The sequence below is a fragment of the Moschus berezovskii genome, chromosome 6 (genome assembly GCF_049115385.1).
Source record: "Moschus berezovskii isolate FMDL1 chromosome 6, NW_MosBer_1.0, whole genome shotgun sequence".
Lineage (NCBI taxonomy): Eukaryota > Metazoa > Chordata > Mammalia > Artiodactyla > Moschidae > Moschus > Moschus berezovskii.
This window is the reverse complement of record NC_142465.1, coordinates 64,591,701-64,612,075: the sequence shown is the minus strand read 5'-3', so window position 1 is coordinate 64,612,075 and position 20,375 is coordinate 64,591,701. Positions and strand designations below refer to the sequence as shown.

The window sequence follows — 20,375 nt, the reverse complement described above, 5'->3', positions numbered from 1 at the left end:
TCTCTTCTTGGGAAGTTGTGACAGTGGAACTAAACTCAATAACTAAGGTTCTCCATGTTTCATTGAATATATATTGGCTTAAAAAAATAATTAACACATATCAATTGAAAATCTATTATATGCCAGTTAATGGGGATTCAAAGAAATTTAAGCCATAGTTTCTTCCCTGCAAGAGCTTACAATCTATCAGAGAGATGTATATAAACACATGATTACCATACAGTGTACTTAAATGCAGTTTTGTTATGAAATTTGCATTGGCTCCATGCATTTTTCCCAGGTTTGTCAGCCAGAGCAAGGTTTTTGGCACCTTAGTGAAGTAGGCACAGTTTATCTTTAGCTCCTTCCCTCTCTTTAGACATTCCCTTTCTCTCCACCAGAAAGCTACTTCCTTCTTTAGGCAACTCTGAGTACAGTTCTAGAATTGAGAACAGATGGTTATAATTCCAGCTGATATGTTTGCTGCTAATAATAAGGATTTATGCTTTCTGAGCTTAAGTCCCTTTTTGTAGGAAGTTCTTGAACCTAAAACGATATTCAGGGGCTAAAGGAATGAATTCTGATAGGAAGAATTTCAGGCAACAGGCTGACAAGTCTCCTGTGGCTGATTTTCATTCTTTAATCATAATTGTTTCTGCTCTATACCTATCTGTTTTATTGCTCATGCTTTCTTACAAGACCTGTTTTCTCTAGTGTTCAAGTATAGACCAAAGAATAGATTGTAGAGCTTTTCCACTGCTTACAATCCTACAATATATATATTATTGGGCAAGGGTTTGAAATATTCAGTCTTCAACTTATTTTACTCTGTTCTGACACTATGTTTCAAGCCTCCTTTTACCAAACTCAATTATTATGCTATGTATTCACCATAGAACTCCCACTTCTGTTAAACTGAAATATGCATACCTTTAATGGGGGTAGAGAAAGATTTTATTTGTTAATGAAAAGACATGTTTTCCTCACAATGCTTTCTATTCAAAGGTTTGTGCTGTAGCATTGTTGTGCTTGTTTTTGTCCTGCTTAAGAGGAGCAGGTTCTAACAGGCTAGCCCAGTTATTAGAATGTATCTCTTTTCATACCTAAGAAGTTCATTCATTTGGAAGCTAATCCTTTTCTCTAAAAGGAACATACTATCTCTTTAGAAATTAAATCAGTTTTTTTGCCTTTACATCTTTTCTAAAGTTGCTGCAAAGCATTGTTCCACTTTTGTAAATCATTTATCAGAGCTAAATGAAGGTCTGTGAATTGCCATAGCTGCCTTTAAGTGGGCAATTTTCTTAGGATCATAGAATAGGCACTGTTTGTATTCTCTTTTCACAGTTTTTAAGGTTCCAATGATGGTATGAAAGGATATTCATTTTCCATTGAAATTCAAAGTTGAATGGTAAAGAAAGAAAATAAAATCATATATATGTAAACAATAATAGCACAGGAGCTCAAGGAAAGTACCCAATTGATGAAATTCAGGAATTTCTGAATACTTGGCTGTAGAATCTTTTTTTCCCACTAACTTTCATTATAAATTTTAGTAGGACTTGAACAATAGTTGTTTCTTTCTTTCTTGGAGAGCAGCTGGGAAGGAAATTTTATCAGACATTCATAAAGGAATTCAGTTAATTTGAGTCTTCCAAAGCTTTAACCATATTCATCATTTGCTTTGGTATATCCATTATGGTGAATGTCTGTGAATGATGAAATATACCTTTATTTGGAAAGCAGGTGCTAGAATGACAGTCTGTGATTACTTTTCTCATAAGCAATGGGGAAAATGCAGTATAGAAGGAGGAAAACAGTAGGAGAAAAACCAGAAAGAATGAAACAGTTTTGGTATAGTCGTTATTGACATATGCAAATCCATCTTCAGAGACTATTAACATTTACTTTTTCATTTACTTTTTCATCAGGTAGTGCCTGCTAAAAAGGAGAAATATTCTCCTAACTCTCCCTTATTTGACTTTCACATCATTTGGAAACACTCTTGGTGAAATGGTAATGGGACCCTGCCGTATGACATTTAAGGCTTATTTGGTAGCTTAGAAAGGATTATGGGTAGTTGCCTCCAACCAGGCAGTATTCACAATACACAAAGGCGGGCCATAGAATCATAGAACCTTAAGACTAGAAAGACCTTAAAAGTTGTCAAAGCCAATCTTCCATTTAATTTTTAAATAGTCTACACTATCTTGATAAGTGATTGTCCAACCCTTATGCTTAACATTGCCAATGGCCAGATTCTCACAACCTCCTGCCATGGCCAGTTTCCTCAAGTCTACTGAGGAAAGTTTGCTGACTATTAGAGGGCCTTCTGTCCCCAAAGAACAATTAAAAATGAGCTTTTCTAAGCAAGATGTGTATCTTACAATGACAAATTTGAAAGATAATAATTTCTTCATTTTGTTCCCACATAGATTCTTATAGCCTTACATATGAAGGAGCAGTATTTTCTCTTCCGTGTCTATTTACCTCTAATATATCATATTTGTCAGCAAAGTACACAGGTATTCATAAGCAAGTTGTTCTAGTAATCCCTTAAATTTCTTATTCAAAGTTTGTATGATTCCCTCCCTGTATGGGATATAGTAAGAAACTTTTGACATCAACAGAGAAATGTACTCTCAGTATAATAGAGGGGTTTATGAAATTCATAGAATATCCAAAATGCCAAGGTATAACTCTTGTATAATTAGGGTTTGTAGATTTGTTGTTAAAGTTGATTTCTCATTTCCCAGTTACACAGCCAGACACCACTCTTCTTCAACTAAGCCTTAAATATGTAATCCCATTTTCCTGCTCTTTATCTGGTTTATGTTTGTGTACCAAACAAGAGCTTTGTTTAACTTGTTACTAAAGTTTCCTTTTGCTGTTTTTTTTCCCCCAATGGAGACCTAGTTTCACTTGCACATTTTTCACAAGCATCAAATAGTGGGTGATCCTTCAAGCTTGAACAGTAACAGTTGTATCGCTGAGAAAGGATTTCTTGTTTCAAATGGTCTAGGTAATGATTTACAACTATATTTAGTAATTCTCAAAATGACAGTTCCTTGACTTTTTCTGTGTGCAGAAATATTTGCTGGGCTGGCATCTTTCAGACCCTGGGAGGTTCATCCCAATCCTTGCATGTGGGTGCAAGGAAGTGCTCTGAGATCCTTACTCCTGAGGGAACTGACCAGTCCACATCATCTTGTGATGCACGTGAATGATGAGGTTCCCTAAGTGTCTCTGGTCTCCTGAGTCCTGGAATTTGTGGACCAGGACTAACCTGACTTGGGTGAAATTACGTATAGGCCTTGGGCATTCTAAGACCAAACCTGATAAACTGACTTATAATGATAGTTTAGTTCCTCTAAAGAAAAGTAGCAATAATTTGCAGCAGAATCTGCCTGCAATGCTGGAGGTATATATATATATATATATATATATGCTGGAGATATATATATATATATACACACACACACCTATATATAACTTATTCATTTTGCTGTATACCTGAAACACAATGTTGTAAATCAACTATACTCCAGTAAAAATTTTTTAGTTAAAAAAAAAATGACACAAATGAACTTATGTATGAAACAGAAACAGATTCACAGACATAGAGAACAGACTTGTGGATGCCAAGGGGTTGTCGGGGAGGGAAGGAGTAAGTTTGGGGCTAGCAGATACAAGCTATTATATATAGCATGGATAAACAACAAGCTACTTTATAGCACTGGGCACTATATTCATGGTCCTATGATAAATCATCATGGAAAAGAATATGAAAAATAAGGTGTATATATATATATGCATAACTGAACTACTTTGCTGTATAGCAGAAAGTAATACAACATTGTAAATCAACTATATTTCAATTAAGAAAAAGAATCTTACCTTGTGGAAGTTATTTGATAGAATTTCTATTTTTTTTCCATGATGATAAGAATGTTGAATTTAAAAGATTTAATAAAAACCAGTTGGACTGGAGCACTTCTACCAGAATATATGAAAAATTAGATATTCAGGAGCTAGGATGAAAACACCTCATTTTTATAGAGTAGTGAAAATTTGAATTCCTGCAGTTCTCCAAATTTAAGTGCAAAGTTGTCTTTAGCAATTACCTGGATGTGTGCATAGTTATGCATAGTAAACTCTTAACAACTCCATGGGACTTTATGTATAAACAAGTCCTAGCTTTGTCGTATAAACAAGTCTTTTCACAAAGAAAAGCCCAAGAATAAAGGTAACTATAATTCACCTCATGTTTGGGCATTCCAAGAGCAAAACCAATACACTGAATCTATAATATTAGCTGAATTTCTATAAAGAAAATCAACAAAAATTTCTGTAACATATTGTACTCTGAGTCAATTCTACCATTTAAAAAAATCTATTTCCAAGATAATCCCTAAGAACTGAAAGGACAGCTATAGTTCATTTTCATTAAGCACAAAAACCTTAGTTTATACATAGAAACTAAATTTAACAAGATGGCTCTTAGGTCTCATGTGATTCATTCACAAGTAGCCTGTGGGCCTCCAAGCCCTGAATAATTCCTGCACTTGAATTTTATGTGTGCATAAAGGTCCACAGTAGTCACATAACACACTTGGATAATGCATATGCTATTCCCAGAGTGCCTCTACCAGTGGAACCAAAGAAATATATTCCAAGAGAATGAAAAGAAAAAGGAGATCTTGGGTAGACAACACAACTTTCCCAAGTGTTAAATTTGGTCCAGCAGTAGTACCTCAAAGTATTGGTTGTAGCTATTTCCACATTTGTTGAACCCTAAGATTTATTTTATTTCTGGCCAGTCTAAGTATGTCTCATTTTTAGTAGTTCCTTTATCATCTCAGTCAGAATATTTCAGATGTATTGAAATAAACTTTGTTCATAGATTTTCCCTAACCTCCTAGAATCACAGCTTGGTTAATTTTGTTTCCTCTTCCTGGAAAGTCTCTTCCCTTCTGCCTGTCAGAAATACAGCCCAACTTCAACGCCGATCTCAAAAACCGGTCTCTCTCATAAAGTCCTCAGTCACTGTTAATCTATGGTGATTTCTGCATCTTTTGAATTCCAACATAATTTTCTTTCTTAGATATTTATTTATTGTCTTGTTTAATGCATACTTTTTTCTATATAAATCTTTTTTATCCAGCTACATTGTACTTTGCTTAAAGACAGAAACCACGTTTTGTAATGCTTTGTGTATCAAACATTGCCTAATATAGCAACTTTCTCTAGTAGATATTCATTAAATAATTGTGAATGGTTGATATAACTTATTACCTTTGCATTGATTTATCTTTTATACTGTTTCTCAAGAAAAAACAAACAACACTTCATAGAGCCAAGCTTGGGACTCTTGTCTCTGAGCTACTTCAAAACACGTTTGTTTGTACCATCATGACATCATGTGTCAATAAATTCATTTTGGTACTGGAATTCATGGTAAACTTAGTTATTAGGAAGTATTCCAGATGATCCCAAATACTAATTTTTAGAAATTATTGATGAGATAATACAAAATATTAAAATTCTCATAAAATGCTCACATCCCAAATAATTCCACTAAAATATTTCTCCTTGTGAGAAATACTATTTTAAAAACCCTCAGCTACCCTGAATTATGGGATTAAAAGAAAATGCCCAGTAATTATGACAAAATGTCTTCAAAGTCTTAAAAATATACAGATGATGGCTGTTCAACTTTACTTCTAGAAAACGTATTCCAAATAAATGATGTACACAATAGCTATCAGGATATTAATTATAGAATTAAAATATACTGTATAAAAATATTTAAAAGCCTAAATAACAAAAAATAGGTGATTGGTTAAATAAGCTGTATATTTTCCAAGGAAATCATTAAAATGGGTGTTGTACAAAAACATTTAATGATGTAGAAAGATCTAAATTTTCTGTATTGAAGATGTATTACTTTTGTGTAAAGAATAAAAAAAATTTGAAGTATTAAAAATTTAAGTAAATGCCTAGCAATTATCTCAGAATTGCTTATTTGGGTCATGTATCCTGCCGTCAAGAAAAAATATATTTTGTAGTTTTTTGAATTAACAGCAAAGACAAACCAAAGAAAGGATCTCTCATCTTGATGACTAACATCTTCAAGTGAATGAATGTCATATGGCTAAAGCCAATCAACGAGATGAGGTTGTGGGAAGAATATTCTTTCCTAGCGTTGTTTGTGCTCTTAGCTCTTACTTTTCTTTGCAGGTCCATGGAAAGTGTATGTGTAAGCACAACACAGCGGGCACCCATTGCCAACACTGTGCACCTTTATATAATGACCGCCCCTGGGAGGCAGCTGATGGAAAAACAGGGTCTCCAAATGAGTGCAGAAGTAAGTACCAAGTCCACAGACTCAAAAGCCTTCTTTGTTAAGTAAACATCTGTAGACTTCTTGTTTGTTGTCTTGAGAAACACAATATTAAGTGGTAGGTGACAGATACTCACCTATACAAACATAGCCCATATCACTGCCCACTGTGACTTCAGCCATTGGAAACAATTACTGCTTGCAAAGTCGCTGATATGACTATTTTGCCAAGAATGTGTTGCTCATTTGCTGGGACTCTATGTTGAACCTGAGCACCCTTCTTGAGAGTTTGACGTAATAAAAACATGGCCAGACACAGAGCAACTGAGGTTTAGAGTTCACAGATACTGAATTATAATAATGAATATAGGTATCTTGAATTCAGTTCTCAAAACAACCCTATAAAGTAGGTGGTGTTAATCCCATATTAGAGATCAGTAAACTGAGGTCCAATAAAATTTTAAGTGTCTTGCCAAAGTTAGTAATTGATAGAGTCAGGACTTGATCCCTAGTTTCCAGACTCCAAATTAAATACTTTTTTTCTGGAATACCATAATTCCTGTCTCTTCACTTATACTTTTAAAAACAAATTAGATTTGAAACTATGCCAGTTCATCAAGAAGGAGACTAACACTGTCATGGCTAACTTTGGGTTTGAGGTTTGAGATTAGATAGAAGAGTGAAATGGGAATGTGAACCATTTTTTTCTTTGCAATTAAAAATGAAACACACAAGAAATAGAAATATACATGCACAGAGAAATGCACATGCCCATAACAATGTTTACACTAACAAACTTCAATTTTACTAGGATTTAAAGGCAAATACAGTGGGTAAAATTGTGAGAAGTCTCTTCCCATACATATTTTGGAATCATAACTGATTTAGTTTCACGGAAATGTACAGGATTTCCTGTAAGCATAAATCTTAAATTATCTTACAGTATGCTTTTTAAAGACTATGAATCTGGTCAAAATATCATAACACATCAAGGAAACAATGAAAAACAATAGCAAAAACATTTTCAAATACAGCTGACCTCCAGGAAAAAGTCCAGATCCTTATTCTAAATCAATCAAGAGAATCTAAAGAATTTCTCCCAAATTCCTAGAATGCCATTATGGCCCTTTCCACAGAAACCAGCTGCATATCTAAATACATACAGAACGCAGAGACTTGTCACTTGGTGCTACTGACTATAATCTTAGAAATGACTTTGAGAATCTGTTACATAAGAAACTTTGCAAGCCTCTCCCATAAGCAAATTAAGGCTTCTTTAGGAGACCACCTCATACTCACCAGTACAATAACTAAAGAACAGTACTTCATGAAAGGCAGATCAATCTATCTGCCAAGTTACTAGCCCCTGTGCACCAAAACTTTCCTTCCAGGTTTGAAGGAAGGTGGGAGGGAGAGAAGGATGAAAGAGAAGGAAGGAAGAAAGGAAAGAAACTACTGAGGGCCAAAGGAAACAGGGTGAATAGGGATGGGTAGACTAGAGTTCTTAATATATAAACCTTCTTACACTGTTTTGACTCCTGTATTGTGAAAATGTATACTATTCGAAAAACTAAATAAAAAAAAAATGAAGTACAGTTGATTTACAATGTTGTGTTAATTTCTACAGAGTGATTCTGTTATACACACATAGGGCTTCCCAGATGACATTAATGGTAAAGAACTCACCTGCCAGTGCATAAGAGACACAGGTTTGACCCCTGTGTCGGGAAGATCCCCTGGAGGAGGGAATGACAACCCATCCCGGTATTCTTGCCTGGGGAATCCCATGGACAGAGGAACCTGGTGGGCTACAGTCTTTAAGAGATGAAAGAGTCGGACACGACTGAAGCAACTTCAAGTGCACACACACACACGCACACACCACATGTATTCTTTGTTCCATATTCTTTTCCATTATGTTTTATCACAGTTTATTGAATGTGGTTCCCTGTGCTATTACAGTAGAAACTCATCGTTTATCCATTCTATACATAATAGTTTGCATCTGCTAACCCCAAACTCCCACTCTATCCTTTCCCCATCCTCGCACCCCCTTGGCAACCACACATCTGTTTTCTACTTATGAATCTGAAAAAACTATTTAAAAAAAATTAGCAGTCAGCTTACCCTACCTGTAACTGCCTGAATACTAGAGAAACTGTCATTTTATTTTTAATTCTTTGTTTTCCTCCGATCCTTCTTTCCCCCAGCCTGCAAGTGCAATGGACATGCTGACGCCTGTCACTTTGACATTAATGTGTGGGAGGCATCAGGGAATCGTAGTGGCGGTGTCTGCAATGACTGTCAGCACAACACAGAAGGTCAACACTGCCAGCGATGTAAGCCAGGCTTCTACCGGGACCTCCGAAGACCTTTCTCTGCCCCAGATGCTTGCAAATGTAAGTGAACTCATGGTTATGGGGGGGAAAGTTTGATTTTTACAAAAGAGATGACACTCCATCCTTCATTTGTTCACCCAAGGGAGAGAGGTCATGAAATTCTCAGACAGTCCACTCGTACACATCAGCTAACTTCATTGATAAGGGGTAAAAATTGTCAGGTGGGCACAGTACAATAGTCATAAAAACAATCTCCTTAGTCATTCTCCATGAAGTAAAATTGTCTCCTATAGCACCATGACTAATAACAGAGAAAAAAGAATGATGAAGAGGAAGATATCTTCAGCTCAGTTCAGTCAGTCAGTCGTGTCCGACTCTTTGCGACTCCATGAATTGCAGCACGCCAGGTTTCCCATCACCAACTCCCAGAGCTTGCTCAAACTTCTGTCCATCAAGTCGGTGATGCCATCCAACCATCTCATCCTCTGTCTTCCCCTTCTGCCCCTGCCTTCAATCTTCCCCAGCATCAGGGTCTTTTCCAATGAGTCAGCTCTTCTTACTAGGTGGCCAAAGTATTGGAGTTTCAGCTTCAGCATCAGTCCTTCCAATGAATATTCAGGGTTGATTTCCTTTAGGATTGACTAGTTTGATCTCCTTGCAGTCCAAGGGACTCTCAAGAGGCTTCTCCACCACCACAGTTCAAGAGCATTAATTCTTTGGCGTTCAGATTATCCTAAGACCAAATATATGAGTAGGACACAGACAATAATGGACTCAAACTGATGAAATAAAGAGTGGTAATCTGCACTTGGGTCATTCTTGTTTTCATCTCTGCAGTGAACTTTAACATCTGAAAAATGACAGGTTTTGGTTCCACTGTGAATGCAATCTGGTTGATATGATATCATGGTAACCATCGTATCATAAATGAATTTAGAACATAACAATAATTCCCTACATTCCCCCAAAATACTAAACTATTGAAGAATGGATTCTGCTTTTTGTTAGCATAAATCCAATAAGAGGTTTTTTTTTTTTTTCAAAGAAAGGGTATAATTTTCAAAGATCTGCCCAGTTAATGAGACATTCTCTGAAACATGACTATGAAGGATGTTGACAGAGCTTAAGTAAAAGTCCAGTGTGGATGAATAGTTCCTCTAACTACATGAGCATTTACATGGCTATTGACTCAGAGATGATTAGATCACAGAAACCACTCAAGAGGGTTAATGGAGATGAATGATCATGCCCTTCCTTTTCCCACTAAGGACTCTACGTTCTAGGTCAAAAACAGAGACAGGAAAGGAACAATACAATGGGAAACAATCATTTAAAATCTTGAGTTTGTTTTTAATTTAAAGGAAAAATTCTGTTGCTCTTGAAAAAACAGTTTTGACATAAGGCAGGAGATATTTACATGAAATACGAGTGGGCTTACTTGTTACAGGCTTTTTCTCTTTGATTGTTGAAGATAGAACATGGAACAGCTCACTTTCAACACTAAGCCCCAAATTTTGATTTACGTCACAATATTTCTCCAAGAATTGTTTTACTCCTGCTTCTTTCTGTACTCAGTTCAGTCGTTCAGTCATGTCCGACTCTTTGAGACCCCATGGTCTGCAGCACGCCAGGCTTCCCTGTCCCTCACCAACTCCTGGAGTTTACTGAAATTCATGTCCCTTGAGTTGGTGATGCCATCCAACCATCTCATCCTCTGTTGTCCCCTTCTCCTCCCACCTTCAATCTCTCCTAGCATCAGGGTCTTTTCAAACGAGTCAGTTCTTTGCATCAGGTGGCCAAAGTATTAGAGTTTCAGCTTCAGCATCAGTACTTCCACTGAATATTCAGGACTGATTTCCTTTAGGATGGACTGTTTGGATCTCCTAGCTGTTCAAGGGACTCTCAAGAGTCTTCTCCAACACCACAGTTCAAAAGCATCAATCCTTCTATGCTCAGCTTTCCTTATAGTCCAACTCTCACATCCATACATGACTACTGGAAAAACCACAGCTTTGACTAGACGGACCTTTGTTGGTATTATTTGATCTGAGACCAAACTATGGTGATGGTAATGAAAAGGTCCCATGCACGCACTGCTATACTCAGTGCCCCCAACCCTGCAGCAGGCCACCGCCGACCCATGCCTCCACCAGAGACTCCTGGACACTTATGGGCAAGTCTGGGTTAGTCTCTTGTGGGGTCACTGCTCCTTTCTCCTGGGTCCTGGTGCACACAAGGTTCTGTTTGTGCCCTTCGAGTGTCTGTTTCCAGTCCTGTGTAAGTTCTAGCAACTGTATGGTGGGTTAATGGCAACCTCCTCCAAAAGGGCTTATGCCATACCCAGGTCTACTGCACCCAGAGTCCCTGCCCCTGCAGCAATCCACTGCTGACCTGCACCTCCTCTGGAGACACCCAGACACCGTTCTGTCTCAGTCTCTGTGGGGTCTCTGGGTCCTGGTGCATACAAGGTATGTTTGAGCCCTCTGAGCGTCTCTGGCCGGTATGGGATGTGATTCTAAATGCTATTTCTGTACTCAGACTTTCATTTATTTATTTTATTTGGAGGATAATTGCTTTACAACATTGTGTTGGTTTCTGCTCTAATATAGTGAGTTAGCTATAAGTATACACATACACTTGAGCCTCCCTTCTACATGCCCCAACCATCAGACTTTCATTTTAATAGGATTCAAACAGATCTAGAATAGAAACTTACCCTGCCCCTTACAGCTGTGTAACCCAATGCCAGCTGTTGAAGGTCTTTGGACTCCAATGTCTTTCTACTCACAAGGTTGTAATAAGAACTATATAACCTAAAATATGTGGAGTGTTTAGTGGGTTGCTTGTCGTACAGTAAGTCCTGAAGAAATGAAAAACTAGTATAAACTGTTGTTCTATAAGATCTACTCTTTATTGACTAAAAATACCTTATATCAAAAATAATTACTCCTTTAAGATCCATAGCACCTTAGGGACTAACATGTAGTTTCCTTAACTCTGTGTGCTCACTGAAGGGTCTGCTTATGAAATTTTTCAATCTAGAACATATTCAGCCCTAACACCATTTTATACAGGATATATTTAAATAGATATGTGTATAGGGGTACTTTACATCTTCAGACCACTAGTAAAAATGTATAAAAGTAAGAATGTATGGACTAACAAGCAGATAAAACAGGAAATTAGTTTACTGCCTAGCATGGCAATGGGCAACATTTTCAGAAAGATACTGTTATAGGGATTGCATTGAATATGTAGATTGCTTTGGGTAATATAGTCATTTTCACAATATTGATTTCTTCCCATCCAAAAACACGGTATATCTCTCCTTCTGTGTCATCTTTGGTTTCTTTCACCAGTGTCTTATAGTTTTCTGAGTATAGGTCCTTTACTTCTTTAGGTAGGTTTATTACTGGGTATTTTCTTCTTTTTGATGCAATGGTAAATGAGATTGTTTCCTTAATTTCTTTTTGTGATCTTTTACTGTTAGTGTGTAGGAATGCAAGAGATTTCTGTGCATTAATTTTGTACTTTACCAGATTCATTAATTAGCTCTAATAGTTTTCTGGTAGTAACTTTAGGATTTTCTATGTATAGTATCATGTTATCTGCAAACAGTGACATTTTTACTTATTTTCCAATTTGTATAACTTTTTGCACTATTGGTGGGAATGTAAATTGATACAGTTACTATGAAGGACATTATGAAGGTTCCTTAAAAAACTAAACATAGAACTACTATATGACCCAGCAGTTCTACTCCTGGGCATATACCCAAATAAAACCATAATTCAAAAAGACCAGGCACCCCCCCCCCCCCCCGCCCCACCATGTTCACTGCAGCACTATTCACAATAGCCAGGACATGGAAACAACCCAAATATCTATCAACATAGAAATGGATAAAGGAGATGTGATACATATATACAATGAAATGTTACTCAGTCATAAAAAGGAATGAAATTGGGTCATTTGGAGAGATGTGGGTGGACCCAGAGACTGTCATATAGAGTGAAGTAAGTCGGTCAGAGAAAAGCAGATATTGTATATTAACACATATATGTGGAATCCAGAAAAATGGTATCAGTCAGTCAGTTCAGTTGCTCAGTTGTGTCTGACTTTTTGGTATAGATGATCTTATTTGCAAAGCAGAAATAGAGACACAGACATAGAGAACAATTGTATGGATTCCAAAGGGGGAAGAGGGTAGGATGAACTGGGAGGCTGGGACAGACATATATACACTATTAATACTATATATAAAATACAGAAATAATGAGAACATTTTATAGCACAGGGAACTCTACTCAGTGCTCTGTGGTGACCTAAATGGGGAGGAAATCCAAAAAAAGAGGGGCTATGTATATGTATAGCTGATTCACTTTGCTGTATAGCAGAAACTAACATAACATTGTAAAGCAACTATTCAGTTCAGTTCAGTCGCTCAGTCGTGTCCGACTCTTTGTGACCCCATGAATCACAGCACGCCAGGCCTCCCTGTCCATTACCAACTCCCGGAGTTCACTCAAACTCATGTCCATCGAGTCAGTGATACCATCCAGCCATCTCATTCTCTGTCGTCCCCGTCTCCTCCCACCCCCAATCCCTCCCAGCATCAGACTCTTCCACTGAGTCAGCTCGTCGCATGAGGTGGCTAAAGTATCGGCGTTTCAGCTTTAGCATCAGTCCTTCCAATGAACACCCAGGACTGATCTCCTTTAAAATGGACTGGTTGGATCTCCTTGCAGTCCAAGGGACTCTCGAGAGTCTTCTCCAGCACCACAGTTCAAAAGCGTCAATTCTTCGGCGATCAGCTTTCTTCACAGTCCAACTCTCACATCCATACATGACCAAGGGAAAAACCATAGCCTAGACTAGATGGACCTTGGTTGGCAAAGTAATGTCTCTGCTTTTTAATATGCTGTCTAGGTTGGTCATAACTTTCCTTCCAAGCAACTATACTCCAGTAAAAACTAATAAAAATAAATAAAATAATAATATATAGTATATATGTTAGAAGATGGTAAGTGCTATTAATAATATCACCAAAGAAGTATAAATCAAACAAGTTAAGAAGGATCTGAGGTGCCAGGGGTTTGGAATGAGAAGAGGAGTGACAAGACACAGTATTATTTTTCACTTTCATTATTTAAGAAATAATTGGCATATAGCCCTATATGAGTTTAAGATGTACAGCATAATCATTTTGTATACGTATAATTGTGAAATGATCACCACAGTAAGTTTAGTTAACATCTATCACCTCACATAATTATAATTTTTTCCTTGTGATGAAAACTTTTATAATCTACTCTCTTAGCAACTTTCACATATACAGTATGGTATTAACTGTAGTTATCATGCTGTACATTATATCCCCAAAACTTATTTATCTTATAACTGGAAGTTTGTTGTTGCTTTTATTTTTTCACCATCTTCACCTATTTTGCCCTAACAACCCCTCATTCCCCACCTCTGGAAACCACCAATCTGTTCTCTATTCCTGAAAGTTTCGTTTTTTTAGCTTCTCACTGGTATAAGTGAGAACATAGACAAGATGCAGCATTGAATGAGGATAGGCTTGAGAAGAAGGTGAGACTTGAGCAAAGAACTGAAGATAGTAAAAAAGTTGGCCAAATATTTAAATGCAGAAGAAAGTCTAAGCAGATGGAATACCCAGAGAGAATGTCCTCAGACATGAAGGTGCTTAAAGGTCAAAATGAAATCAAGGAGGTCAGCGTGGCTGCATCAGAATGGGATTTGGGGGGAAGCAGGCGATGAGACCAGAGGTATGAGGCAAATAATGTGGGCCTGTAGGCCATTGAAAGCACGGCAGCTTTTACTTGGAGTGAAATGATGAACCAGCAGATATTTGAACAGAAAAGTGGTATAATCTGACTTACTTTTCAAAGATTCATTGTTGTGTTGAACAAAGGCAACTCAATTCAAGTTTAGTTGCAGTCAACAAGCAAACCAGTGATTCTCAAAATGTCTGGTTCCTGGACCATCAGCATCATCTGGGAATGTGTTAGAAATGCAAGTTCTCAGACTGCAACCCAAGCCAGCTGCATCAGATTTTGGGGTGGAGCCCAGAAATCTGAATTTTACAAGCCTGCCAGGTGATTCTGATGCAGTTTGAGAAACACTGGTCTAGATGAAGACTCCGCAAATTTTACTTAAATTGATTAAAACAAACCCAGTTTCTAATATCTAACTAACATTTAAACATCTACTCTGGTCCCCTGGAGAACGAAATGGCAGCCCACTCCAGTATTCTTGCCTGGAAAACCCCATGGACTGAGGAGCCTGGTAGGCTACCGTCCATGGGGTCGCAAAGAGTGGGACACGACTGAGCGACTTCACTTTCACTGTTCTGTTTCCAGTACTGTTTAGAGTATCCAGGAGAGATCATGGGAGGGGCAATGAACAAGAGTTGATTTTTCAACTTAAGATCTAAGACTTGAATTTTAATAGGAATCAATATAACATGGATAAAGGATATTCCCAGCAGTGAGACCAACCAGTGCTAAAAAGGAGCAGAAGGAAGAGAGACTATAGCGTATTCAAAGAACTGGAAAAATTTTAGATCAGTTCAGTTCAGTTGCTCAGTCATGTCCAATTCTTTGTGACCCCATGTACTACAGCACGCCAGGCCTCCCTGTCCATCACCAACTTCCGGAGTTCACCCAAACCTATGTCCATTGAGTCGGTGTTGCCATCCAACCACCTCATCCTCTGTCGTCCCCTTCTCCTCCTGCCCTCAATCTTTCCCAGCATCAGGTTCTTTTCCAGTGAGTCAGCTCTTCACATCAGGTGGCCAATGTATTGGAGTTTCAGCTTCAGCATCAGTCCTTCCAATGAACACCCAGGATTGATCTCCTTTAGGATGGACTGGTTGGATCTCCATGCTGTCTAAGAGACTCTCAAGAGTCTTCTCTAACACCACAGTTCAAAAGAATCAATTCTTCAGTGCTCAGCTTTCTTTATAGTCCAATTCTCACATTCATACATGGCCACTGGAAAAACCACAGCCTTGACTAGACGGACCTTACAGAGGGAAAAAAAGAGGGGGAGCACGGCAGAGGAGGATGAGAGAAGTAGAGAAGATGGGTGGTTGGCTGGAGGTGCCTCATCTTGGATACTTCCATCAGTGGGATGGTGTGGGTGAAACTATCCACAGCAGGTGATGGTCAGTCAATAAGTACCATTTAATATAATCACCGGACCCTACCAATGGATATTTATAGGCAATGTCAAAGTGTCAGAAGACTAAAGGTACCAAAGCTATTTCAATGAAAATTCCATGAACAGCACAGTAATGACTTTCCAGAACAAAAGAAAACATTGTAAGATAATTGTAACACACTTTTCTGGATTAGTTTCTGAACCCCTTAAATTATCATAGTATTCCCTTACATCTGGAGTCCTGAATGACTTGAAGCTAGAAACTACTACTGATAATTCATACTGCTAATCACTCCTAATTCAAAATATTTATACCGTATAAGTACGGGGCAACAAATAGAGGAATTATGAAAATAACTGGTACCAATTTAGTCCTTTTAGTATAATTTGTAGGAGGTGAATGGATTAGTATGGAAGATCTATATTTCCGTTTTTCCTTCTCCAGACATGCCCTCGATCCTGGGTAGACTCCCTGAGGAAGGCATATCTCCATTCATGTTATGACTATTCCAGCATATATTTGGGACACAGATGCCTGTGTCCACTTCCCAAGCCTGGCTTTTCTTAACTGGCACCTTCTTTCAGGTTATGACTCTAGTTCTTCCCTTCCCTTTTCTGAGTCAGGAGTAGACTCCACCACTTATTAGCACATCCTATTTTTCTCTCTTTCAAGTATTTTCCATAACATGCTGTTTGGTTAGCAACATGTTTGGCAACATTTTCATTTTTATTTAGTAATATTTCGTATTATTAACTCCCTCTTTAGCAGATGTGTCTCTATATCACCTTTAGATTTACCAAGGCTGAGAATTAAGTTTATGACAAATATGTTGATGTACTTAACATTTATCAAGTACCTACAGTGCACCACAAGCTTCCCAAGTGGCTCTAGTGGTAACGAACCTGCCTGCCAATGCAGGAGACATAAGAGATGCAAGTTTGATCCCTGAGTTGGGAAGATCCCCTGAAGGAGGGCACAACCCACTCCAGTATTCTTGTCTGGAGAATCCTATGGAAAGAGGATCCTGGAGGGCTACAGTCCACGGGATCACAAAAGTCAGACACAACTGAAGGGACTTAGCACACACACAGCACAGTGTACCATATTTCATGCTAAGTGCTGATAGAGAATCATCATGGCTACAACTTTTCTGCCCATTGAGTCCCACTTTACTTTTATATGAGAAAGGTCATATCAAGAAAACAAGTGGACATTTGAAAAAAAAAATTAAACTATCTCTGTGTGGCTTCATCAACATGTATAGTGTTATTCAAAATAACAATGTATTTATTCTACTGTGCTTTCCAAGGTAGAAAAGTAACCTGATGCTCAGTGTGTGGTCCAAAGACCAACTGCATTGGGATCATCCAGTTGCTGATGAACCTCTGATCCCTACCCCAGACCTACTGAATCCAACATGCACTTTACCAAAACTCTCAGGTGATTATATTTAAAGTTTGACAGTGGGCAGAATACTTTTAATCAAGTACTTTTAGCACTTATTCTACAGTTATTTTTTTTTTTTTTAGTTAGCCAGACAGAATATCCTGTGATTCCTGAGCATTCAAATTAACCAAAGCTTGCATCTCTCTTTGTATGCATATAGACTTAGATTTTTAATGAATTACACAGAGGTTTACTGATGAAAAGGATGGAAATCTTGGATACATGTGTTTCTATGATTTGGCGTTTTCCAAAGTTTGATTCATGGAACACTAACTCCATAAGATGTTAATAGAAATTAGATATAGGGAAATTTTTCTACAGCCTTCAGATTCAGTAAATTATGAATTAGTCAAAGGTTTCTTTACTTAAAGATTTCCCAGAGCCTTTAAATGACAGTGTTCATGATAAAACTCTTATATAGCTTTGAAGTATGTCTCCCAAATTTAACCAGAGAATGCTTTTCTTATGGAGTCTCTTTCAGGACAAGTGTTCCATAGAACACACTGGAAATATTGCATTGTATAGTGGCCTTATCTATATGAAGAGTCACTTACAAAGACATATCCTAGAAGATTCCTTCTGTATGTTTGTTCCTCATTTTCAAGTGCTAGAGCCAGAGCCTACACCTGTATATTAAGGAGAAAATAAACTTTATATTTCTAGCAGTGAAATGATCACAAGTTCAGTTCAGTTCAGTCGCTCAGTTGTGTCTGACTCTTTGAGACCCCATAGATTGCAGAACGCTAGGCCTCCCTGTCCATCACCAACTCATGTCCATTGAATCCATGATGCCATCCAACCATCTCATCCTCTGTTGTCCCCTTTTCCTCCCGCCTTCAATCTTTCTTAGCATCAGGGCCTTTTCAAATGAGTCAATTCTTCTCATTTGAGGTGGCCAAAGTATTGGAGTTTCAGCTTCAACATCAGTCCTTCCAGTGAATATTCAGGACTGATTTCCTTCAGGATGGACTGGTTGGATCTCCTTGAAGTCCAAGGGACTCTCAAGAGTCTTCTCCAACACCACAGTTCAAAAGCATCAATTCTTCATCTCTCAGCTTTCTTTATAGTCCAACTCTCACATCCATATATGACTACTGGAAAAACCATAGCCTTGACTCTAGATGGACGTTTGTTGGCAAAGTAATGTCTCTGTTTTTTAATATGCTGTCTAGGTTGGTCATAACTTTTCTTCCAAGGAGTAAGCGTCTTTTAATTTCATGACTGCAGTCACCACCTGCAGTGATTTTGGAGCCCCCAAAATAAAGTCTTTCACTGTTTCCACTGTTTCCCCTTCTATTTGCCATGAAGTGATGGGACCAGATGCCATGATCTTAGTTTTCTAAATGTTGAGTTTTAAGTCAGCTTTTTCACTGTCCTCTTTCACTTTCAAGAGGCTCTTTATTCTTTGCTTTCTGCCATAAGTGTGGTGTCATCTGCATATCTGAGGTTATTGATATTTTTCCTGGCAATATTGATTCCAGTTTGTGCTTCATCCAGTCCAGTATTTCTCATTATGTACTCTGCATATAAGTTAAATAAGCAGGGTGACAATATACAGCCTTGACATACTCCTTTCCCTATTTGGAACCAGTCTGTTCCATGTCCAGTTCTAACTGTTGCTTCTTGACTTGTATATAGATTTCTCAAGAGGCAGGTCAGGTGGTCTGGTATTTCCATCTCTAATAATTTTCCACAGTTTGTTGTGATCCACACAGTCAAAGGCTTTGGCATAGTCAATAAAGCAGAAATAGATGTTTTTCTAGAACTCTCTTACTTTTTCTATGATCCAGTAGATTTTGGCAATTTGATCTCTGGTTCCTCTGCCTTTTCTAAATCCAGCTTGAACATCTGGAAGTTCACAGTTCATATACTGTTGAAGTCTAGCTTGGAGAATTTTGAGCATCACTTTGCTAGTATGTGAGATGGGTGCAATTGTGTGGTAGTTTGAGCATTCTTTGGCATTGCCTTTCTTTGGGATTTGAATGAAAACTGACCTTTTCACTCCTGTGGCCACTGCTGAGTTTTCCAGATTTGCTGGCATACTGGGTGCTGTACTTTCACAGCATCGTCTTTTAGGATTTGAAATAACTGGAATTCCATCACCTCCACTAGCTTTGTTCATAGTGATGCTTCCTAAGGCCCACTTGACCTCGCATTCCAAGATGTCCTTCTCTATGTGAGTGATCACACCATCATGATTATCTGGGTCATTAATACCTTTTTTGTACAGTTCTTCTGTGTATTCTTACCACCTCTTCTTAATCTCTTCTGATTCTGTTAGGTCCTTGCCGTTTCTGTCCTTTATTGAGTCCATCTTTGCATGAAATGTTCCCTTGGCATCGCTAATTTTCTTGAAGGAATCTCTAGTCTTTCCCATTCTATTGTTTTCTTTATTTCTTTGCATTGATCACCGAGGAAGGCTTTCTTATCTTTCCTTGCTGTTCTTTGGAACTCTGCATTCAAATGGGCATATCTTTCCTTTTCTCCTTTGCCTTTAGTTTCTCTTCTTTTCTCAGCTATTTGTAAGGCCTCCTCAGATAACGATTTCACCTTTTTGCTTTTCTTTTTCTTGAGGATGGTCTTGATCACTGCCTCCTTACAATGTCATGAACCTCCGTCCATAGTTCTTCAGGCATTCTATCATATATAATCTCTTGAATCTATTTGTCACTTCCACTGTATAATCTTAAGGGATTTGATTTAGGTCATACCTGAATGGTCTAGTGGTTTTCCCTACTTTCTTTAAGTCTGAATTTGGCAATAAGGAGTTCATGATTTGAGCCACAGTCAGCTCCCAGTCTTGTTTTTGCTGATTGTACAGGGCTTCTCCATCTTTGGCTGCAAAGAATGTAATCAATCTGATTTCGGTATTGACCATCTGGTGATGTCCATGTGTAGAGACTTCTCTTGTGTTGTTGGAAGAGGGTATTTGCTGTGACCAGTGCATTCTCTTGGCAAAACTCTATTAGCCTTTGTCCTGCTTCATTCTGTACTCCAAGGCCAAATTTGCCTGTTACTCCAGGTGTTTCTTGATTTCCTACTTTTGCATTCCAGTCCCCTACAATGAAAAGGACATCTTTTTTTG

The 20,375-nt window shown here is 38.0% G+C and overlaps 1 protein-coding gene across 3 annotated transcripts in view; it reads left to right on the top strand.

Moving 5' to 3' along the window:
• Positions 1–20,375, top strand: part of NTN4 (netrin 4) — a 121,546-nt gene that overhangs the window by 64,351 nt on the left and 36,820 nt on the right. For all 3 annotated transcript variants that reach the window (XM_055395254.2, XM_055395252.2, XM_055395253.2), the window contains 2 exons: positions 6,217–6,343; positions 8,530–8,718. In XM_055395254.2, the coding sequence (XP_055251229.2) occupies positions 6,217–6,343; positions 8,530–8,718 (316 nt within the window). The remainder of the gene's footprint in view (positions 1–6,216; positions 6,344–8,529; positions 8,719–20,375) is intronic.